The sequence below is a fragment of the Numida meleagris genome, chromosome 3, assembly GCF_002078875.1.
Source record: "Numida meleagris isolate 19003 breed g44 Domestic line chromosome 3, NumMel1.0, whole genome shotgun sequence".
Taxonomy (NCBI): Eukaryota; Metazoa; Chordata; class Aves; order Galliformes; family Numididae; genus Numida; species Numida meleagris.
In genome coordinates, this window is record NC_034411.1 from 81,616,830 (window position 1) to 81,641,147 (window position 24,318).

Sequence of the window (24,318 nt, forward strand, 5' to 3'; positions counted from 1 at the left end):
GTTGCTGCTCTCCTTCCTCACTCTGCGAGATCAGGTGGCAAGGGATGCAGGCTGCTTAGTACTGCTGTCCCCCATCTCCCCAGCCTGGCTCAGACGGCCACAGCTGGCACTGCCAGCAGCCAGTGGTTGAGTAGAAATAGCAGCCCTTCCTAAAAAGAAATGAAAACAGAAAATACAAAAAATCCTTCACATTAGGTGTGCATCACAAGTATGACACAAGCAACAACCAGCATTGACTGGCAAACTGGGCACAAGCAAACCACCCATTTATGTACATCTACACATAAAGTCATCCTCCAGTAAATAAGGACTGATGTACTCATCTGCTGTGACAAAGTGCATCTCATGCACTCCTAAATCTGTATTTATGGATGTCATCTTTTGACTCTGTGGCTTGCAGCCTTGCAATCAAGCTGCTCTCAGAGAAGTGCCTCTCAAAGCAGTGCCTCTCAGTGGGGGAGATGAATCAGCAAGCCCTGGGAAGGAGGAAGCTGCGCAGAGAAAGGCACATTCCTTGCTACTGAAAGGTTTATTGGTACTATCTCATAGCAGCTTCAAGGTACAACCGGCCTTGTGGCCTTAGTAAGAAGAAGTAACAGAAATAAAAAAAAAAGTGGAAGCTTAACAAAAGCTTTGTTTGTTGATCTACTCCCTAAAATCCCCTCCTCTGTTGTAGTGATGGGATTCTAGGAAGAACATGAAGTTCACCTTACAGATAGAAGCGATCCCCCCCCCACGGTCCAGTCCCATCCCGCCGGGCACCTTCCTGCCTCATATAAGGCCCAGGGCCTGGCTTTAGTAACACTCGAAGAAACACAAGGGAAAGCCCCGTGGCTTGTGCAGATTTGACCTAAATATGAGCAACTTCTACCCAAAAAAAGATAAATGAGGCCACGCGCCTGCGCCTGCCTCTCCCTCAGGCCCGCCCCACCCGCCTGGCGCTGCCCTTATGAAAGATGGCGGCGGAGGATGGGCTGGGAGTGGCGCCAAGCTGCGGCTGAGGCCGCTTCCGCCCGTCAGCGCCCGTCACGTGACCACTGGGCTGCGGCAGCCGCTGCCCGGCGCCAGCGGGGCAGAGCGCAGGGCGGCACGACGGGATAGTGCCGGTGGGTTGCGGCGCTGCCAGCCGCGCTCCTGCCACTCTGCAGTGGCGGCCGGCGAGCTGGCGCTGGGCGCGCTGCGCGGCGCGGGCGGCAGCGGGATGGAGCCCGAGGAAAGAGAGGACCGCACCCCGCTGCTGAAGGAGTCCCAGTTCGGCGCGGGTGAGATACGCGGGCAGCGGCAGCCCGGGCAGCGCTGCCTTTGGCCGTGCCCCGCCGCCGGGCCGGCAGGGGGCGCACCTCCCCGGCGTCGCGTTGCCATGGCGCCCGCAGGGCTCGCCTCGGCCTGGCCGGGCCCCTACTACCGTCGTTACGGGGAGAGGCGGATCGTCTTCAGCGCGGTGACAGTGAGATGCATCTCAGTGGTTTCCTTTGCACGTGAATAGCTGCCTCGGTTCCGTGCCTGCTCAGCGGTAGTGCCCGCCTGAACGCTGGCCTCGCTGCCGAGGTCTGCTGAGGGTGCGGCAGATCTTCAAGACCAAACGTGACTTAGGCGGGTAGCTGGCTGTGGGGGATAGAGGAGGGCATGTAGGAGACAGCGTGAGGATAAAATCTGAAACTAAATCCCTAAATCGGGGATGGAATGCCTCCCCTGAGAGGACAGGCTGAGAGCTGGGGCTTTTCATCCTGGAGGAGAGAAGGCTCTGGGGGGACCTGAGAGCGGCCTTTCAGGATCTAAGGGAGGCTATGAGAAAGAATGGGACGGACTCTTTAGCTGTGACAGAACAAGGGGAAGTTGTTTCAAACTAAAGGAAGGGAGATTTAGATTGGATATAATGAAGAAGTTTTTTACAACAGGGATAGTGAAGCACTGGAACAGGCTGCCCAGAGATGTGGCGGATGCCCTGTCCTTGGACATGTTCAAGGTCAGGCTGGATGGGGCTCTGAGCAACCTGATCTAGCTGTGCTGTCCCTGTTCATTGCAGGGGAGCTGGCCCAGGTGACCTCTAAAGGTCCCTTCCAACTCAAGCAATTCTATGATTCTATGAAAATGAGAGGATGGTCATTACAGGTCAGGGCCCAGTGAAGCTGAGGCAGTCAGGGTGTTCCATGGGCTTTCCCTGGACAGACTGTACAGACAGCAGTGAGACTTTGAGTTCCTTCACTGTTCCTGCTTCTGAGATATGTAGTGCAGCAAAACAACTGGAAAGCGCCAGTGGGGAATTAAAGAGTTCAGGTCGTTTACCAAAGCAATACATTCTTGGGCTTGCACAATCCATCACAGTGCACCTCACCCAAAAGGAAAATGCGGTAGAAAAGCAACTTCCTATAACTGCCGTGCGACCTTCAGTGTAGACATAATTCTGCAATTTAAGACTCTTGTGCAGTTATAGTTTCAGTGTTATAAAACATGCCCCTGCAGTCAGCGTTATCCCTAGATGTAGGACCCGAGGCTGCCAGTCAAGGTAAGATCTTCCCCATCATAAAGTTTTGGGGGGTGATGGCAGTGTCCCTTTGCCAGCGAATATGGTGATGTCATGAGGAGGTGCATAACCTTGGGAAACACATCTAGAATCTTCGTGAATCTTCTGTTCCTTTAGTGTGACCTCATATTCTCAAGTATTGCAGATATACTCAGTGGGAAGATAGGGAAGCAATAATTCAGTAGACTTTTGTTTCAGGCTTATAAATCTGTGTGTTCATTAGACTTCCGTGGTAAGTTATTTACAACAGAAGAAAAAAAAGACATTAGTGGTTTAAAATTCTTATGTATTTATGTTGTGGTGCTTGCGCTCTGGAGTGTATACAAGTAAGAGGTGTCCAGAGATAGAATAATGGATGTTCCAGTTGACCTATATTTTCAAGGAAGGTTACAGCATAGAATGGTATTAAACCTTCTGTTGTTATTGTGTAACCCCAGCTAAGATGGGTACAACAATGGGAAGGTTAAATAGCTTTTCTTGTGATTATGTTCATTGTTACTAATTTGAAAACTATACATTTTCTATTTAAAGGAAATTGCTTTTTAAGCAACAATAAAGAGCAATGAAGAGCTCGACTTGTTTTTGTGCAGTAAGAACTTCCTGCTCTTGGTGCCTGTTTTTTTGTAAAGCAAGCATTAAAGTATTGTTTGCTGTCACTAATGTCATTTGAAAGCGAGATAGACCTATTTTTCAAATGCTGCTCCTGTCATTACTGTCGATCTGGAAGATGCTTTATGTATTTGCTTAGCAGCCTATCTTGTTACTCATTTACTAAAGAAAGAACAAATACTGCCTTGCTGTCCTTTTAACAACTTGCATGAACAATAGTGAACTTCAGATAAAGTTGATCAGGGATAGAGACCTCAAAAATGGGAATGTTCTACAACTTTCATGAAAATGACAGTTTTGTAGGAAGGTTCTGTTGGTGCCCCTACAACTAAAGGTTCCTTCTTTCTGGGAAAAGAAAGAATCTTTAGATATCTTGTCCACAGGGGATGCTTTTTTTTGCTTCTTATTGCAGATCAGAAAATGTAGTCAAGAGACATTCTGCAGCTGCAAATTGGGCTCTTGTCAGTCCTGTTGTTCATAGATCTACTTGTTCTATTCAGAATTTCAATGCTAAATAGTTAAAGAAACAATTGCTATAAATTGCCTCAGTATCTGTAGGGGCTGATCACCAACCCTTCCTAAATTTTGTACGCTCGCATTATAAATTTTTCCATTCCCACCATAGTTTCCTCACAAGGGGCAACTCTACGCTGTAACTATTTTTAAGTTCATGACTTTTCTTAGCAAGTCAACATTTTGGTTGGTTTGGGCATCTCCTGTTTACAAAGAATATCTGCAGAGCTACAAAGTGTGCTTGTGTGCAGCCTCCCTATGGCAACCGGTGATGTGCTGGCCAAGATGCAGCTTGACTCTGCTCCAAATCTTCTGGCATGGATGGGTCATCTCTGCCAAATGCTGCAGTGTTCTACCATCAGAGGAAATCAATGCCTGTGACAGTGCAAAGTCTGAAAGCTGATTATAAATGGCTGATAGACATCTTAATGCCACAGTACAAGTTCAGTGCTGAACCTCAAACCTATTTTCCTTTGACAACTTCGACTGTTGAAGAGGGGCAAGATTGGGCATCTGTTCTGCAGTGCCTTGGTAGTGTTTGCCATCAGATTTTCTGCTAGTTTTCTTGCTTACACAGTTGTTAGCAAATACATATTAGTTCATAAACAAATTTATAGAATGAAAACTTGTCCTGTAAAACAATCTGGAATCTCACTGGCTGTTCTTTAATGCTGCCATAAGAGCTTTTGTCCATCTTGAACCATTTTCAATAGAATGGGTGAGAGGTAATGACATTAAGATGCACCAGGGGAGGTTCTGGTTGAATATGAGATAAATTTATTCTCAGAAACAGTGAGTGAGGCATTGGCACAGGCTGCCCAGGGAGGTGGTGGAGTCACCATCTCCAGAGATGATTCTGGAAATGTGTAGATGTGGCACTGAGGAATGTGGTTTGGTGGGCATGGTGGGGATGGGTTGACAATTGGGCTAGATAATCTTAGTAATTTTTTTCCAACCTTCATGATTCTATGATTTTTTCAGTGACATAACTGAAAAAAGCTTCTCACTGGTCTCATTTTTTGTTTGTTTTCTGTTTTTGTTTTTTTTATTTTTACATGAAATTCCAATTTGAGTAATTATTACTGTATTTTCAAGAGGACTTTCAAAACAATGTTTCTAAACCAACACTTCCTCTGCAGCTCCTACACTTGTGTGCATAGCCACCAGTAGCCTAAACCAGAATTACTTTTGTTTTGCACTCCAGCAGGAAAATGGGCATTATTTTTCTACCTCAATCCTCTGTCCCTGTTGATATGCTCCTTAAGACTGGAACAATCAGCTTCTCTTGATTTATTTTTTCTAGTCCATCATTTTCTGAGATTATTAGTAAAAAAAAATTTCTCACTTGTTCTTTTTTCTTAATTTTTGGGTTTGTTTTTTTTGCTTGTTTGTTAGGTTGTGTTAAAACAAAAACTTCTTATTTATTCTCATTTCAGTCCCTGCATGCTGCTCAGCTCGCTACAATCTGGCACTGCTGGCCTTTTTTGGGTTCTTCCTTCTGTATGCATTACGTGTGAACCTAAGCGTTGCTCTGGTGGACATGGTGGAACCAAACACAAGCTTAGCAAAGAATACAACTTCCAATGTGTGTCCAGAGCATTCCTCCACCATAAATGTTCCTCGCAACACAACGGTGAGGTCTCAAACATATTGTTCTGAAATATAGCACGTAAAGTTGTGTTTAATAAAGTTTGCAATAGATGACTCATACTTAAATGACAGGAGAACTGGCTGATCTGTACCAGATGGCCCTTGCAGTGGTTCTTTTAAAGCAATTCTGAAACATAATGACTTTAAATAACTAGCTGATTTAGAAGTGCTGTGCTCATGGTCAGGTGTTTTGATTTTAAATGCATATCCTTTCTTCGTCCTTCTTTACAAATTGGCTGATCTGACCTTATAGATCTTTTATGACGCACTTTTGTATGCCAGTGATCAACTGTTAGTGTTACATGTGCGTCAGAGCTCGCATCACTCTCTGTATTTACCTGTTTTCCACACAGTATTGATGGCATGGAATTTTATTATAAATTAACATGCAGTATGTTTTCCCTCGCTTCTCTGATTTCTTTCTCAGATCATGATTCTTGTCTTTATATCCTTCATCTCCTGACTTCCCATGTAGTAATCCTTAAAGTCACATTTCTTAACCATGGAAATTTACATTAAAAAAAGGAAAAGGAAAAAAGGTTTTGTGGATTTGGACTTGCATAGATCTCACATCATAATTAAGTTTATTAATGAGCACTCTTGCTCTCTTCCTGTCTTTGTTTTGTTTGTTTAGAGGTCATTTATTATTTATCATGAACAAATTATAACCACGTGCTGAATGGGAAGAAGTTTTCTCCCTTATTACTTTTGTGAAATGGATGCTGCTCATTTAGAGGACTTCTGGAAGTGATCCCAAAGTTCAAAAGCACTTCCTTGGGCAATGATTCATGTCCTCTTGCTGACTAACTTCCTTATCTCAATTATCTGTGCCTTTATTGTCTTGTCTGCTAGACTTATCTTCACTCTGCCATTCTTATTCTGTTCTTCCACCTATCCCTGTGAGTCCTGTCCTTGCCTGTTCTTTCTTCATTTTAAATTTAGACATCCGCATCTCTTTGCTTGCTTTTCTCTCTGTAAATTTTCTGCAGGAAAATCCACTTTTCAGAAAGTGACAGAATGTCCACGCTGTGATACGGAAGTGAGATCCACACTCATGTAGACACATCCCTGCAACCAGTACCTGTGTCACCTAACCAGGTTGCTTGTAGCTCAGAAAGGGATAATTGTCTGAGGGCTTATGTTTGATGTTGTGATTAGTTTTGTACTTGGCCTAGATATGTTTGCACAGACTGTAAACTACTTGAATTAGCTTTCAACGCAACTTTGATTGGCTCTCTAGGAGGGAGGCCATGCAAGATTTGTAATTTAGGCATGAAAAATTAAATAAGGGATTGAATTTGTATAAAATATGGTCAGATAAACTATTTTGAACTTACTGTATTTCGGGTTTTGTTTTCTCTTTTTAGGGGAAAAAGTATACTTGGGATGCTGATACTCAGGGATGGATCCTTGGTTCTTTTTTCTATGGCTATATCATTACTCAGATTCCAGGTGGATATCTTGCAAGCAAAATTGGAGGGAAGCTCTTGTTGGGGTTTGGCATCTTTGGTACCTCTGTGTTCACCTTGCTTACTCCGTTAGCTGCAGATCTGGGAGTTGGCTACCTCATTGCTGTCAGAGCCTTGGAAGGGCTGGGAGAGGTAATTGTTTTTCTCTATGCAACTTGAAAATATATCTGAATAATGTATTGACAAATCATAGTAATTAGACCCCGTGAATGTTGGTATGCAGTAGCAGTAGATGGATTGTTTTATTTTGAATAGCTTAATTTTACTTTTTTGAGTAATTAACAAATACACTCTATTTTTTATTTATAAGGATGCTTAAGACAAAACTAGAGTTATCCATCCTTACTTAATCAGAACCCAGGAGTTCAAAAGAGTATTGTTTGTATTCTTGCAGCTTTTCCAGTATATACAGAATCAAAAGCAGAAGAAAGGGATTCTGCTTCTTGATCCTCATACATCGTGTGCTTTTTTTTTCCAAGTGATTTCATGCTAAACAAGAGCCTAACAAGTTTTACTACTGCTTTTTAATGAAATATGCTTTGAAACATGAAAACTTGAAAGAAGTTATAAAGCTGTTACATTTTAACAGAATTGTTTTGTTTTGTTTTTTAAATCTAGGGTGTTACCTTCCCAGCTATGCATTCAATGTGGTCTTCTTGGGCTCCTCCCCTGGAACGCAGCAAGCTCCTTAGTATTTCATATGCAGGTGAGAAATTCCCATGCTAATAACAGGATTATGCATTTTTACTGCAGTAACTGAGAGGATTGACTTAAATCAAAGGGATTTATATTATCAGTTTTAATCCGGGTTTAATCTGGAAAGCACGACATTGAGTTAAATCTTGGTTTGCATTCATTAGCTTTGCTTTTTATGGCTTTTATAGCCTTGAGAAAAGGTATTGATCTGCAATGGTGTATAAACTTTAAGGTTCAGTATCAAGTGGTGCAAAGAGTTACTGTGAAGCTGATTAACATAAGATACTGTGAACAAAGGAGACACAATAGTAGCAACAAAATAGGGCAGAATCACAGGATATGGCTTTTTTTTTTTTTAATTAAGGTGTTTTGGGGTGAACTTAGGGAAGCCCTCAGTAATGCTTAAAGAGCTACTTGTCGGAGATTCAGAGATCAGTACCATGTTCTTTTAAGCATTCCATGTGTGGAGGATGTAATGTTTCACAGAAAATTTACTTCTTTGAATATACTTTGTTACATGGAACTTTTGATTTGCAAAATGTAATGAGAGTATAATACAGATACAGTTTACACTTTGCAAGGTATAGAAGTTACAATACCCAGTTCAATCACAAGATCAGTGTGATTCCCTTTATCTACATATGCTCACGGTCATGACGCTGGGCAATTCCACTTGCTAGGAAGCAGTATGTGGGTTGAAGCCAGCTCAAGCCTGTTGCTCTTCTCACATTTATTTTCTTGATTGTTCAGTTTTTATACTCTGAACTGTGTCATACATTCACTCCCCTGGTGCTGGCCTAGCTATCTAAAGGGGGCAGACATTCATGTGCTGTTAGTGTAGATGTTTCTTCCTATCAGTTGATCTACTCATAGTTGACATAGTTGTTTGTTCAAAGCAAAGGCTACCTCCAGTCCCCTTTGTGTTGATGTAGTCAGCTTTTTTTTTTTTTTCCCACAATGGCTCTAATCAGTCACACCCTGTATTATTCCCTGAGCTTCAGGGGTGCATTGCTCTTGCCCATATCCACTGTGCCTTCTTCTGTTTTCAAGTTTTATTGGTCAGTCACACTACTCAATCCACTATTTGTGGATTTTGTTCTCCTCTAAGGGTGACAAATTTTGAATTCACTTAACAGCTTGTTTAACTTCCTGTTTTTAGTATTAATTCTGTGACAGCTTACATCTTGGACCTGGACTTCATCAAGAAGACAGGACTATATCATGTAAACACCAGCTACAGTTTTTAGTGAGTCTGGTAGCTCACTTGTGCAGCAGGAATGAAGCCTTAGTCCTTTCATCTTCCCATTTTCACACTTCCCTCCTAGCCACATGTCTCATTCCTTCCTGTATGCTATTTCAGGCTCTCATCAGACCCTCACATGAGCCACTTTAACCCACCTAGTGCATCCGACAGTCTCTTCTCTTTTTTGTCTCTTTTCTTCCATACTGCTGAATTAAATCTGCTTAAAAAAAAAAAAGTCTGCATGTGAGAGCCAACACGCAAAAGTGGAGAGCAAGGAGTTGGGATTGGCACTTACTGCTTTTGGCTTTAGGAGCTTTTAAATTGTTCCTTTGTGAAGCTGTATTCCGAAGTACAAGTGAGAAGAGACCTTGGCCTTCAACAACTGATTGTCAGCAGGCACAGATGGATAAAGCATCTTGCGTAATACTAGCGAAGTGCTTCCTTTTCCTCACATTTCCATGGGTGGCAGTCATGTGGTCTGCAGCTTAGAAAGTGATGATCCTATTGACTTTCTAAGGGAACACATGACTGAGTGGCATGTAATTGTTATTTTGATGGGTATTTAACAAAGTACGTGGTTTTGTTACTTTGTGGTTGAAGCTTTCTGCCTCGAACAAAAACTGTTCCAAAAAGATGGAATCTAGGCAGCCAACATGTTAACATAATCTAATGTTTTCTGAGTTGAGATTAGATTTGGAAAAGGGATTGTATAATTAACGTGAAGGGATAAGCTTTAATATTTGTCACCACTTGAGTGTTCCTAAGTATGTAAACAATATGGGTGCCATTTCCACCCTTTCCACAATACTTATTCAATTATGATTCAAGAGCTGCTCTTTCCTGCTAATACCTGAACTGGAATCTGCTCATCTTTCCCTTCTTTCCCTGATCTTACACACCCAAATTTAGGGGCTGTGTAGTTAGAACCTGCTGGCTATATGGATGCCTTTGGGCTCCTGTTTCTAGCATTCCTACTTCAGTGCAGCTAATAGGAGTTACAAGCAATGCAAGTTAATTATATAGCATCAGAATATTATTTCCTGCCCTTCCTTCCTTCCCAAGTCCTTAATTGTACTGTGGTCAGCTTCCTCAGCAATGTCTGTTGACTGAGTTGTGTTGTTTTGAATGTATTGCAGCCACCACTTGTCTGGAGACGATTGTCTCCAGTGTGAGGAACACTTTCTTATTGCTCTTTGCTTGTTATTTTGGATGTTTGTGACTCCATTTCTTTGGAGTTTCCAAAGCAGTTTATTGTGCCTTTTTCCTTCAGATGATGAAATGGCAGTCCTTTAGTGGTAGTGGCAAATCTTACCTGCACGATTTCTTGCAGGAAAACAAAATAAAAGTGTAAAGTCCACTTATTTAAAGGGTCTAATGATGAACTAATGATTGTTTTTATACTTTGGTTTGCTTTCCTTTGATAGGTGCACAGCTGGGAACTGTTGTCTCTCTGCCACTGTCTGGTTTAATTTGCTACTATATGAACTGGGTTTACGTGTTTTACATATTTGGTAAGGGTTTTTATTATTAAAGTTTGATTCATATTCTTTTTGAAAGCCACGGTATACTGTTGATTACCTCTTGGATGAAACTTATTTTAAGCTTTTAAAAATATGTTCAACATGTAGGGCTGTAGGGCTGTCATTTCTTTTCTTCCTGGGAAGTTAGAGAAATTTAAAGCAAGTGAATTCCTTTGCATGGCTATGTAAGCTTTGCTTCCAATGAGCAAAGATGTCTCCAAGTTGGACAAAAGCTGGTACAAGTCAAATGTTTTCAGCATTCCCTCCACACAGAAATAACAGGCTGGAATTTCTTCCTTGAAGTGTGAAATTGAGTTAATAATGTTAATCCCAGGGGTGAATTTCTACTCTGCATGAAATAACATGTAAAAAGTTACTGCTGCTTTAAATGGAAACCGTGTGTAAAATCTCTCTAGCAGTCACAGGAGCTCTGAAAGAATGTCCAAAATGCAAAGCATAGCATGTTTACTGTGAGCTGTGTTCTAGAAGGAGCTCAAACATAATAAATTTTCTGATAAGATGTCATAGATCAAACTGATGCTTTTTATAGGCCTGTTTACGTTTCTAAGCTGTTTCATGTTCTGCACAGGGAAAAAGAAAAGAGAATCAAAATAAAACAAAGCTTACACTTTGCTCATCAAAACATCCTCTTGATTTTTGTGTAATTAAAAACATTTGAAACAGAACTAGACAGAACTGAACAGAAAAAAGTTGCACTGTTTGTTAAGTAAAAATACAGTCAGTTTGGACTGAAAAGTTAACTTTTTCAAATGATAGTTCTGGAGGCTTTGCTTACAAAGGAAAATAAATGTTGGTGCTTCAGTTAAGCTATATGTAGTGGAACTCTGTGTGCATGCTAAGGGTTTTTGAAATTAAATTCCTCTCTGTGGGCTATATTCTCTATGGCTGTTCCATGTGACAGATAAAAATACAATATGTATGTGTATGCAGTTTCACTGCTGTAAAAGGCAATTCCTAGAGGGGAGGACAAAACCAAAAAAAAAAAAACCCCAAAAAACACACGAAAAACCCAAGAGCATCACTTTCTTGCTTAGTCATCTTTTACTACTTATTGTATTGTTAAGCCACTTGGGGGAGCTACTGTTTGTAAGTAGAGAGAAGGTTTTTCCAAATACTTTAATAGAAAAATAATATACATTAAAATTATAAATCATTCGAGAATATTATTCACTCACTTCTCTTTTTATTTATACCTCTTCATCTTTTTCCAATAACAGGTGCACTCGGTGTATTATGGTTCTTCTTCTGGATGTGGCTGGTTAGTGATACACCAGAAACTCACAAGAGTATTTCACGTACTGAAAGGGAATACATTCTTTCTTCTCTAAAAGATCAGGTATGGCGCATTAGGGTAATCATGTGTACTTAAGTAAGAACGTAAACCACAGGCATTGTTTTTAGCATAATGCTCTGATATCTAGAAAAACATCATTAATCAGAGATAAAGACAGACTATGTCAAGAAAAGAAAAATACAATGCAATTGTTTAAATGAGAAACAATTGGTAATCTAACAAAGCGTTTATAATAATGCTTTTTGTCACAGCTGTTGTCGTGGTGTTATTTTAATGACAGGTAATAGACTTGAGCTTTTTTTTAATACCAGAAATAGGCCTGTATGTTGTCTTTAATATTTGTAAAACAGCATTTCCAACGTGTGTTTTATGGTAGGAGAGAGAAAGATTACTATTTGAAGAGAAAACGTTTCAGAAATGCTATTATAAGCCAATTCCTAAAGTGTGCATGGGTTTATTCCCGTGACTGAGGATACACGTTTATGAGCTGTGAAGTTGTCTGAGTTAATATTTAGGACTGAGTAGGGAAGATTCAGCCAAATGCGTGAGGAGTGACTTTAAATATTTAATCATTTATGGTAAAAACAAGAGGCAACAATTCATGGTAAGGGAAGGCATATATTATATCTATATACTTTTTAAAAATTCTGATTACAGAGTCTAAAAGTGATTGGTTTAAGTTGCAGTAATTAATAGCAGAGCAGTAACATACATGAGTACATCTTTAGTGAGGAAGTAACAGTAATTTCATCATTGCTGCTTAATACATCTGTTGATATGAACTCACGTTGTGCCCTTCTGAATGAGTGATCACTGTAGATTTGGATAGAATAACAACATCTGCAGTAAAAGTTCATCTTGACGTTCTAGTTTTCTTTGTTTCCTGCTTGCTAGCTTTCTACACAGAAAACTGTGCCCTGGAGACCTATACTGGAGTCCCTTCCACTCTGGGCTATCGTTGTGGCCCATTTCTCTTATAATTGGACTTTCTATACACTTCTCACACTCTTACCCACATACATGAAGGAGATCCTGCGGTTTGATGCACAGGAGGTGAGATAATTCAGAAAAAAGTTACTATAATTGCCTAAAGAAACGGAATAAGAGATTTGCCCTGATATTTAGGACAGAGTAACCTGTTTAAGAAAACTTTGAATGTAAATGTTTAATTTGGAAACGGTGAAATAATTCCCCATAATTAAGCAGCTACACCTACAAGGTTGTCTGCATTGAAATTTCCATTGGATTTCAGAAGTTATTTAATGTTTAGCTTAGCAATAGCATTTCAGTTCATTTTTCTGTTTGAAGATGTATTTCTAACTGCTCTGATTTAAAACAGTAAGTACATCTTCAAAAATAAACATTTCTATTACAAAACAGTAGCTATAAAAAAACCCATGCTTCTGTTACTTGGTTTGCATGATTGCCTCAAAACTTATAGCTTATTTTATAGCTTCAGAAATGCTATCTACTTTTTTGCTCGCTCATGAGAAGTACTATTTTTCTTTTAATTGGAAAGTAAGAGTATCATTGGATAAGTGACATTTTAAACATTTTGGGGGGGGTAATAACTCATCAGTCTGATTGAATCCCCTTTCAAATCATTACTTTTCTTTCTTTGGAGAGCAGCAGAGGTTAAATACCTTATTTTAACAAGGTAAATGGGATGAAACAAAATTATAGACTTAAAGACCAGAATAATGGTTTCTCAGAGAAATTGTTTTAAGTGAAATTATGAACTGGGCAAAAATTGAAGTTTTGGAAATGTACTTGATTCTCCTTTTGCTTTAATAAGAAAATGTCAGTGATAGTGTTTTCAGTATGTGAGGAAGCTGCTGCTGCTTAGGTGAAAAGGTCCTCAGAGCTTTCATGAGACTTAGCATAGTCTTTTCCTCGTTTAACGTGAGACAGGTTTAGAGCAAAATGCACACTATGCAAGAAAAAGGTGTTTCCAGCAATCATGGGAGGGAAAGATGGCATATCTGTTTTGTAAGAGAAGGCTGCAGTCAAGCATGCTACAAAATGTCTGGAAAAAATAGCTGGAGTTGCTGTTTAGGTTCCTTATTATGTCTCCTGAGGGAATTCCTGTATAAGCATCTATTAAAGGCGTGTATTACCACAGCACTCAATGCATATAATTAGTCAGACTTCACCGTATTAAATGCCAACAGGTTCTGCTGTGAAATGACTTCCTTTGTCTCAGGGTTATGTCTTTCCTTCTTGGAGTGACTTCGTCGTACCGACTGTTGTGACACTTTAAGAAAAAAAAAAAAAGAAAAAAGCAAAAAAAAACAAAACAAAACACTTTGCATGATAGCGTTGGACTAGCTTTTTCTGCAACACACTTAGTTGCAAATTGTCTTGTTTAAAGTACTGTAGAGTAGCAACTGTGTAAGCAACCAGTTTCCATCCCATAATAAAGAGATCAGTTAAAAACAATTCTGTATCTTTGAATAGTGCTTCAATTACGTTGTTGGGTTTTTTTGTCATTGTTGTTACTGAGACTATCTTATATTTTTTAAAATTTTACTAGTTTTGAATGCTTAGCATTGAAATCCAGCAGACAGCGTATTTGAATGCTGATAGAGTGGAACATGTTTATGGTCTCATGTCAGATTAAATGTCCTAGGGAAGCTCTTACCTCTGCTTTGACAAATATACTTTTTAGAATAATGCATAAATGTTAAAGTGTTTCCATCCAGTGTCCATCCAGATTCCTTATTTTAACCACAATTTAGGTTAAGTTCTACTGTGCTGCTCAGTAGAACTTTTTTTTTCCTTCTTCAGAAGAAAAACAAGCAGCTACAGGCAGAAGTCACTACTAAACAACTCTTGCTTAAAGAAAGGGGAGTTCACAGGTGACTTCAGTGTAAGTAATGGCAGATCCTGAATAATAGGACCATAGGATGTTTGAACTGAATCTAATGAAAGTCTTAATTCTGTATCTTGTCTCTGATTATAGCCAGCATCAGATATGTCAGCATATAGTTGTGGGATAACACACTGTTAAAAGTATTGAATCTGAGGTCACAGATTCCATAACTGCTTTCAAAATTCTAATACTTACAGCTTTCACTTACTTAAAGTAACTTGTGTCATAGCTGATCTGAAGCTGCTGTTTCAAAGTACTTGCCTGATCAGGTTCGTGACCACACAATACTTTTTTGCATAGTTTCCTTTTTTCCTGATGCCAGCTGCTGATTTAAACCTTTGTGTTCTGGCTGCATTGGTAGTTACAGATTATGTCATACAACTAAGAGTTTACACATCCGTAACTTTAAAATGCTTTGTCTTTTCTATCCTTAGGTTTCTCTCTTATAATAAAACCAACTGTAGTTGCATAGATGGATGGTCTTGACACTCCTGACTCAAACTTTCTTAATGCTCCAAGTCAAGTGATTTTTCAGCGCATTGAATTGTCATTTTAGTATTTTAACTTTTTTTTTTTAATCTCAACAGAATGGCTTTTTATCTGCGCTACCTTATTTTGGCTGCTGGCTTTGTATAATTCTGTCTGGACAAATTGCTGATCATTTACGAGAAAAACAGAACTTGTCCACTGTTTGTGTTCGCAAATGTTTTACCCTAATAGGTAAGTGCAAGTATTGTCTCTAGTTAGGAACATATCATGGGACCAGTCTGGGAAATGTTAAAGCTTTGAGAGAGAAGTGTGGCAGTTGGCTGTGAGATGAGGCAAGGTTGTGCATGGCTTGAGAAGGAGCTGCTCTTCAATTGTATTAATTTTGATAGGGCATGGAAGTGGAACTGCAGTGTGTCTAGGCATCTGCTTGCTTGGTTAGTAATCTGGCATCACCCTGTTTTCTAGTATATAGTATTCCTCTGAATTCCCATGTCTTAAGCCTCACTCACACTTGTCTGACTGCCTTTAGTGGGTATAATTTATCTTGTAATGTTTAGTGTTGTTTTTACTGATGGACGTGCTTTACCCTCTATGCTAGCCAGCCCTTAGGCCAAGGGTTTTCTTTTTTTCTGACTTTTCCACTGACCATAGAAATACTCAACATACATATTCAAAAATTAAAGCAAGTAGATCAAATCCCAAGTGGCAGTCTTTCTGACAAAGGGTTCTGAAAGGGAATGAGAGTGCAGAGGAGGGTATTAATCAAAATCACAACGAGAAATCCAGAAATACTTATAGATTTTACACTTTTTCATTTTGTTTTTAACTCTGGTGGTGGTGAGCATGACTTAAAAACAGAGCCATGGCTGTACCAATGTAGAAACAGCAATGTGTCCTAATTCAGTAGTGATTCAGATACAGAAAATACAGGCTGTTCTAATGGTTCTGCTGGACTGATGGCTTTGAGCTATGTGTTCTTTTTATTCTATGTGCAATATATCCTGCTCCCCCTCCCCCCCCCCCCCCCCAAAAAAAAAAAAAGGAATGTATTTCTTTTCCTGCTGAGGAGTGTTGAACTCCTCACATAGCAGTGTAGCACCTACGTGCACTTAGTATCAGTCATTAAGAAGGCAAGAGAGAATTCATCTTGGTGAGTTTTCTAAAAATACCATAAAGTGTAACTTAAGTATTGCAGTATATTAAGCTCTGTCGAGTTATAATTGAAGGTAATACCAGCTGGAGCAAAAATGAGAAGACGAAAGTTGATGTAAACAGTCCCTTGATTTGAAGTAGTAATTAGTTTCCAAATAAGAACAACTTTTTGACTTTATGTGAATGTGATCATTCACATGTATTGTCCCTAGCTGCCATATCTTCTCGTGTTAAATGTTTTCTTAGCAAGATGACAATTTCCATCAAACATTGCCATTTTTGTTACTAGATCATAAATGCTGTGTGTTTCACTTTACATTTAAGAAGTGATGAATTGTAGAGACAGGTGGAATATTTAGTGCCTTCTCTGATTCTTCAGAAGAAAGATTATTGACAAAGTTAAAGGAGTTAGTCTAGCATAAGTAACAAAAACTGAGATGAATGTAAGATTCAGGTGTGTATTCAAGTGGGCAGGACAATGATGAAATGCTTCAGTACTTGGGAATATAGGCTACAGTCTCTGAAGTTTTACAGTTGTCTTGTGAGCGTGAACAGAAAAAGAGCATCAAATACTATCTCTTTCTTTTGAAAAACTGAAAAGAACCATTTCTAGTAATTGCAGTCATCAGAGAAACATAAGCCTTACTGTCAATGTGGATACTCCTAGGAAAAGGGGAGCAGGGAGAACATTGCATGATTTGTCAAGAGTGAATCCTGTCATTTTTTATAATAAAGTAGACATGTTGGACAAAGAAATAACCACAGATAGCCAAAAGTTTCATTTAGGCCAGAAGACATCATTATTATAAACATATCCTCTGAGAGAGGATATCATTCTACATGAGCCTGTGTTGCTCAGTGTTTTGTTTATTTAAGACTTAAGTAACTGAATGGGAATACACTCGCCAAATTTACAGTTGCTGCCAGGATAGAAAGACAAAATAGATTCCAAACTGGTCTTGAGTGATGGGAAGGAGAGGTGATCTCAAGTCAGAAAGATCAAACCTTTACTAAAAAATGAATAAAAGGATGTATTTAGAGGGAGAAGGTGATATCTGATTAAAAGAGGAGGAAAGGGGGAAAGATCAGGCACAGGATCCACACAAGTTGCAGCCTACTTGATATATGTCCATCCTTGCACTTAATTTTATGCTTCTTCAATTCTGCTGATTGAGTTACTCGCTTTAAAGCAGCTCTTCTAATAAACCCTCAAGCATTTTTGTTTTCTTAGGCCTATTCAGTTCTGATGGTCTGGTTTTACTGCAGGGCCTCACATCCATGTTTATACAACCAAGGGAGAAACCATGCTGTTGTGTAAGGAAAAAGAGGGCTCTTAAAGGTTTTGTTGATGAAGCTAGCGTTTGTTGGCATGTATTTGGAGCTGGTTTTGGAGCTTGTGATGAAGTCGTGTAACTAGCCCAGTGTGGTATGGGGAAATGGAGTGCAAAAGTTAACTGCAGAAAAGAAACGGCATGTGCTAGTTCATGATGGCTTCTGTGCCATCTACATTGTTTCCAGTACCTGAAGCTTTGTCTCAAAAGCTAGCCTGTGTTCTCTAAGCTGTATAGAAGGCTCTGGTGTAGATGTACAAGAGGTTCAGATATTAAACATGACACTCATTCAAGAAGGTGTCTTTAGGAGAGCTATGTATATATATATTGATATGAAATCTTCCAGCTCTACTTTATTATGGTTTGCAGAAGTCCCTGTTGGCTCCTGAAACAAAGACTTAAATGGGATTAACTTCTTCACAGTGCATTGTTCACCTGTTGGTCGCAGTGCAGATTCTAGTATTCATATAATGATAAATAAAATGAGCTTGTGAAGTTACTTTCACAATTTTTGGTTTTCCAGATGAAGTTTGTTCTTTCTAGCTAGAGTAGGATTTTTCTGGTCTGTGCAACATTTCCTGAGGCAGCCAGAGGCTTGCAACCTATCTGCTCTGCTGATCTCTGTAAAGCATATAGCGCAGTGCTGGATTCTGTGCACTAGGTGGTGCTGGAGATGGTATGTACACACAGCTTAGATGCTCTTAATTTTCTGGTGTAAGGTCCCTTGATTGTAACATTTCTGTTTTAAAGGAATGATTGGACCTGCAGTGTTCTTAGTAGCGGCTGGGTTCATAGGATGCAACTATGAGCTAGCTGTTGCTTTTGTGACCATATCAACAACACTAGGAGGGTTTTGTACATCTGGTTACAGCATCAACCATCTGGACATAGCACCTTCGTAAGTATTGCTGAAGCTTTTGTTACTGATTGGATACATTTGTGATCACTTCTTTTGTGTTCCTGGAGCGCTTAGGAGCTTGTATTTGAGTGAGGGGGAAAAGAATAAAGCTCGGCAGAAGATGTGGTATGAATGCCTTAGAATAACTCTGTTTTTGATCCTGGAATAATAAATAATATAATTGCTGGAATTATATTTTCCAGGATTTTGCTCTGTTTGATTCATGATATTAGTTGAATTGCACTGTTACAAACACACTGTCCTATTAATGGTTCACCCTTTTAAACTTTTCCATCAGAACTACCAAACTTTAGTCTGAGTGAACCAGGGATTAAAATTCTGCTTGCAACAATTGAGTAAGATGTAGAAATTAAGAGAGGAAAGCTTTACCACGCAGGAATGTGGCCAGTGTAGATACTGTTTTATTGAAATCAGTGATTCTGTATTAAGCATATGTATGCTTTCATTTGGGGCAAATAAGTCCAAATGAAGACAGAAGGGAAAGGGCATGCCCTTGTAATAAAAGACATAGGGGAAAAAAGTCTTCAAATGTAGAAATGCCAGAAAGTCTAAGGCGAAATAATAATTAAAAAAACAAAAGCTTTCTTTTCCCCTTCCTTAACTTTTTGCAAATGTCTGAGCTTTCTTGGATGAAATGGCCATGGCAGGCATTTTCAACTGGGGTGAAAAACCTGACAAAGGTATGGAAATCTGAAAACAGGTTATGCATGAAAGTGTAAAGGAAACCTCTTTTAAGAGTTTACCCAGAGCTTGATTTTTTTCCTTTAAAACATATTAGAATAAGTAGAAGCAATTCAAAGCAATTTCAAAATGCACTTAGATTCCTGTTTAAGTTTTTTTATGAGTAAGCTGACTAGAATAACAGAGGGTCCTTTTTTGCTACTAAAATTTGGGATATCCTGCAGAAATAATGATTATATTCTCAGGGGAAAAAAAATGAATGAAAATACTCGTGCTGGTGGAAGAAAAATATTTGCTCTGTGTTTTTGTTATTTAACATGCATTTTTTAGGCCGTTGGTGGACTGAATTGTTGAGGGAGGAGCAGAGTGGTGAGATCACTCTTGTGAGATTTTCTATTCTAGCTCTCTGAACATCTAGGCTACTCTGCAAGTCAATTTGAATTCGCTTAGACCACTATGCCATAAGATATCAACCAACAGCTTACTATTAGTCTTGCTCTACAGATGTGTCACTTTATCTTTCCTGTTTCATATTGGAGTCTTCACTGTGCTCAGCGAGTGGCATAGCTGTTATCTGTGTTAAACACAAAGTGCTATCAAAATGCAACCTATGTCAGAAATAGCAGGCAAAAACAGAGACGTTTAGCCAGCAATTAATTGTCAAACATCTATGATGACCAGAGAAACTATTAAACTGTGGTTAGTTTTGAAAATTTGTATTAGCAATACTGTAGTGCTTAAAGGTGATGAAGACAACATGCGTTTGGTTCTATTTCAAGGCTTTACAAGGAAGCTTTTCACACTCTCACATTCAGGTTTGTAAAAGCATATTAAGCACTTTCAGAGAGAAAAATGTTACATGCTCATTTATTAAAAAAGATAATTAATTAGAGGAATGGAGCTCAATTTAAAATATATAGCAGTATGTATCAGTTTGGAGCATGGCAGGCTTTCAAGGCAAGTCAACTAATGGGCTTGATAATTGACTCTTGTCAGGAAAAACATCTGTTTTAGTAGTGTTATTGGACTGGATACACACCGCAACCTTTTATAACAACGTGTAGTTGAATTTCCCTGCTTCAGAAGCTTAAGTGTCAAAGCTACATATCTCTCCTTAGAGATGCAATCATATATTTGTATTGTTTTGTCATTGTTAAAACATTGAGGACACCGTTATACTCTGAACAGCTGAAAGCAGTAACTGAGAGAGAGCTCTGTTTTGCTGTGGTAATGTAGAACAGCTAATAATATTTTCTATAATTGTTCGGGTAACAAACCTACCTTGAAGATCTGAATTACAGGAATCCGTGCTCTAGTGGCTGGAAGGTTGAGCTCAGATGTGAAATATCTAGCTCTTCTTCCTCCTGGGTTTGCGTTACAAGTCTGTGCTTGTGCTGCGGTTTCAAACATGACTTTTTAGTATTGCAGCATTCCTATTCTATGTTTAATTGCACAGAGATGAGGCACTGAGGCTTAGATATTAAGCAAGTTGCCACTTTTCCCAGCAAGTTTTTATGGCCACTGGTGCATGTGCATGCACCTGTGTGCTGAAGCAGGACGTTCATGGAGCAGGAAGCCTCAGAATGGAGCTGCAAGAATGGCAACAAGTAGAACAGGTTGCCAGACTGTTTCCCGCTGGCCGTGACCCACAGAAAGCTGAAGGGAAGGACAGCTGCAGAGCATGTGAACTCTTGCCTTCAGAACACCACTCTGTAGTCTAGTGGGGATATCCATTCAGATTAGTGATAATTGCCTTTTTGACAATGTTACCTGAAGCATCTCTTAGTGTTGCCAAACAGTGCTCTGTCATATTCCTTGTTGTTTTTCCACTTCAAGACATGTAATGTTTCTTTTTTAACTTCTCTGGTGGATCCATTCCAAACTGTTTGTTTGTGGCTTAGCAAGGGGGATGTGGTTTTTGGATTATGGATGCTAAGCAAAGCGTGAGTAATTCAAGTAAATTCCCTAACTGGCCTCTGGAAAATGGAAACGTATGTCATGAATTGTCAGAGACGTTACTAGAATAGGAACAACAGGCTTCAGGATGAAACCTCTGTGATCCAATTAGGCAAAATTATTTCTGTGACTGGTCTGCAAGATAAGTTCATATGCAATGTTGTTAATTTCCGTTACAGGTATGCTGGAATTCTTCTTGGGATCACAAATTCTTTTGCTACTATCCCAGGAATGGTGGGGCCAGTTATTGCTAAGAACCTCACTCATAATGTAAGTCTATTTACTCTTTGAGGTTTTTTTCTCTATTACTGTATTTTTATCTTCACTGAATGGTAATCCTCTCTTCTCAAGTCTGCAGTCATTAAATTATGTTTGGCATATATGTGCAAGTTGTGTTCTTTTGTTCCTGTGAATGCCTTAGCTCCTAACCTTGATGAGAAAAATAAAAGTACAGTGATCTGTGTGAGGCTTTAAAATTTTAGTGACTCAGCTCTTGTATTCTCTAGGAATAGAATGCATGTTTTTATGACATGGTTGGATTCTGTTAAAACCAACCAGACAAGTCAGTTGTAGTATTATTGCCGCAAAATAAGACAAGCTCTTACTTGTTTTCCAAAACTGTTCTCTCACATGAGGTTGTGAGTTGTAAAGTCAGCATTTGTTAGAAGAGCCATAAACTAGATTCAAACGTGTAGTTTTGAAAATGCACCCCTTTGTACGTACATTGTGTGATTAGGGTGCTCTGTGCTGTGCTGTCTTGCTTCTAAATTAAACAGCATTCAATCTGACCTCCAAGATTGCTTAGTCAGACAGAGAGTGATTTTAAGTGGAAAACAGGAGTGAAAAGTTATTTGATTACTTTTCTAAATAAACTATATGAATTTTTCTAAAACATTTTAAGAAAAAGTGAAGAGTAAGTTATTGATACCAATAAACTTTTGGAGTTGGTAATCACTCCAGTCATTTCCTTCAAAATAATATGAAAATACTAGTTAATGTGTCAATCCAAATGAATTAGCTTCTTCCAAATTCATTACAAGTGGTGGTGTTATTTGTGTTGGTTTTTTTGTTTGTTTTTCTGCTCATCCTAATGCACTGTTCTGATATTATTCTGTTTTTGTAGTAAGATCATTTATGGTTTTGGTAGAATATGCATCTGTTATTAAAAAAAAAAATTAAAAACAAAGTCCCTAAGATACCTGTGTATGTAGATTCTTTGTTACAACAAACCAACACAGTTCTTTGCTGTCTGGTTTGGGTAAAATTCATCTATGGCTAAAGAAACTTACTGGTTTGGAACAGACACGTTGTAGTCGTTAGGAATAACTTACAGCTTTGCTTACTTCAACTCTTGGATCCCCTGACCAGAAAGCAAGGAAGTGTTTCTTGCTACAGTAATGTTCTTTGAGTTTGCAGAGCCTTCATGCAAATGTGGATTTAGATATGAAGGCTGTGCTTCTCAGGTGATCATCTGATCCAGAGAGACAGCCCTATCAGAAGTATGATGACAATGTAAGATGTACTGTTAAACTGAAGTTGGCTAAAATGACAATTTGTTTATAATGGCATGTTGCTATGAAGTCGCACTGCATAGCATTTATCTTTAAATATGCAAGGCGTGTAGCATCTCTTTTAAAAATAGGTCGTTCTTGAGTGTGGAGCTGCAAATTAACTGCATCTTTTTTTAATTCCTCTTTTTGACAGAATACTGTGGGAGAATGGCAGACAGTTTTCTATATTGCTGCTTCCATTAATCTATTTGGAGCGATTTTCTTTGCATTATTTGCAAGTGGAGAAGTTCAGGACTGGGCAGTCAGCGGTTATCACTTCCATAGAAACTGAAGGAAACATTGAAAAATACCAAAGCTGTGCTGAATCCCAGTGTGCTAGAACTATGTGACCAGAAAAGTGCCTTCCCTACTGATGCCTAGGAATCTTCAGAGCTTTTAAGTTAAACTATTTTATCTGTGTATCTTTTGTACTGGCAATCGTTTGACAATGTGTGTGTCTGTGCTATTTCCAAATAAGAGACTACTTGGATTAAATTGAATAGTTTCATGCTAGAACTTGATATCAAATATATGATCAGAGACAGTGTTTCAAATCAGTGTGCTAAGATCCACTTCCTTCCAGTTTTTAATTAATATTTTCTGAATTAATGTTTAGGCAGATGTTTGCTGATACTGAAATGAGAGGGAAAAAATGAGGTGATTATGTAGCACTGTGAGGAGTGGTGTGCAAATAATTGTACACAAAAAGCAACGTCTTGATTTCTGTGATGATATTGATAGTTTTTGCTTTTTAAAACGCTAAAAGATTTCTAGCCTTCTACAATCTTTTATAAGCTTTTATTTTGTTAGTGTTTAAATAGATGTTTAAGAAATGCACACTTGATTTTTTACTCTATTTTACGCACAAGTTTTCAAATGGAAACATTCCCTGTTTCAGGACTACAGCTTCACACTTAATACAGAGCGGTGAGGAAGTAAAATATATGATTGTGACTGACAGAATAAGCCATGTGTTACTGTTCTCTGTGGTGCAGGTGTTTTTAAATAGGCCTTATTCAAAAATGTGCAAAGAAGAAGCAGTGCAGCTCTACGCTGCCTAGATTTAAACCACAAGAGTGAACTAGAAATAGAATATCTACATGTTTACATGAAAATAACTTTCAATTTGGCAGTTCATTTTTTTGTCAGTTAAAATCAATGTAGTGGAATTATTTCTTCTTTCACATATATATATTTGTCAGCTTGTCAGTGTAAATGCAATAAAATAAGGCTATTGTAGATAATAAGTAAGGAAAATCAGTTCCCTTCTGCAATAGCTTCATTAGATAAAAGTAGAATGAAAAGAACTAGTGCAATATCCTGATGCTATTAGTCTCCTGTCAGCATAGAACTTGACACTCAAGAGTATTCTTTGCACAACATACAATTAAATGCCACACTAGGATTAAATGAAGTCTGTTAAAACAGTGGCCTAGATAAGAACAAATGGCTGAATAATGTAGTCACAAAGCAAAGGAAAATTCCTGTGCCAAAGATTCCTGGACTGGAGCAATTAGGTAAAAAAGAAAAAATCACTGGGCTCTGGGCTTCTCGTAACAGCAAAAGAAAAGCTCAGTACTAACACTGCTCCGGTGGAGCCTGCCTTCCTTCATTTCTAGGAAATGGCATCTGCCTCTTCTTTTTAGCTTTAGGAGCCACTTTGTTTTGACCTTCCTTGAAGTGTCGTGTTCTCTGATGGTGAAACTATGTTTAAATCTGTTTGTCTGCGGCATTTCCACAATAAACAATGTGAACTTCAGATGAAATCAGTTGTTGTTCAGTGGGAGTATGTTAAAGCTCTATCATATCTTAAGCATTTCCACTATAAG

At 38.9% G+C, this 24,318-nt stretch overlaps 1 protein-coding gene across 3 annotated transcripts; it reads left to right on the top strand.

The window, feature by feature from the left end:
- Positions 935–24,255, top strand: SLC17A5 (solute carrier family 17 member 5). Of its 3 annotated transcripts, none has more exons than XM_021392833.1 (11): positions 935–1,262; positions 5,083–5,279; positions 6,664–6,897; positions 7,384–7,471; positions 10,129–10,215; positions 11,463–11,581; positions 12,434–12,592; positions 14,999–15,131; positions 18,134–18,281; positions 21,119–21,209; positions 22,644–24,255. In XM_021392833.1, the coding sequence occupies exons 1-11, from the start codon at positions 950–952 to the stop codon at positions 22,779–22,781; spliced, it is 1,707 nt and encodes a 568-aa protein (XP_021248508.1). In that variant the 5' UTR covers positions 935–949; the 3' UTR covers positions 22,782–24,255. The 3 variants fall into 3 exon arrangements, with proteins under 3 accessions (XP_021248508.1, XP_021248510.1, XP_021248509.1); XM_021392835.1 differs by lacking the exon at positions 935–1,262 and adding an exon at positions 1,972–2,506; XM_021392834.1 differs by lacking the exon at positions 935–1,262 and adding an exon at positions 2,549–4,177.

What these genes read in the sequence shown, in the direction of transcription:
- SLC17A5 (XM_021392833.1), top strand. Translation starts at nt 950, where the DNA reads ATGAAAGATGGCGGCGGAGGATGGGCTGGGAGTGGCGCCAAGCTGCGG. An exon ending in CCTTGGAAGGGCTGGGAGAG is followed by an intron (nt 6,898 to 7,383) that starts GTAATTGTTTTT and finishes TTTTAAATCTAG; the next exon opens with GGTGTTACCTTCCCAGCTAT. An exon ending in TGCGGTTTGATGCACAGGAG is followed by an intron (nt 12,593 to 14,998) that starts GTGAGATAATTC and finishes TAATCTCAACAG; the next exon opens with AATGGCTTTTTATCTGCGCT.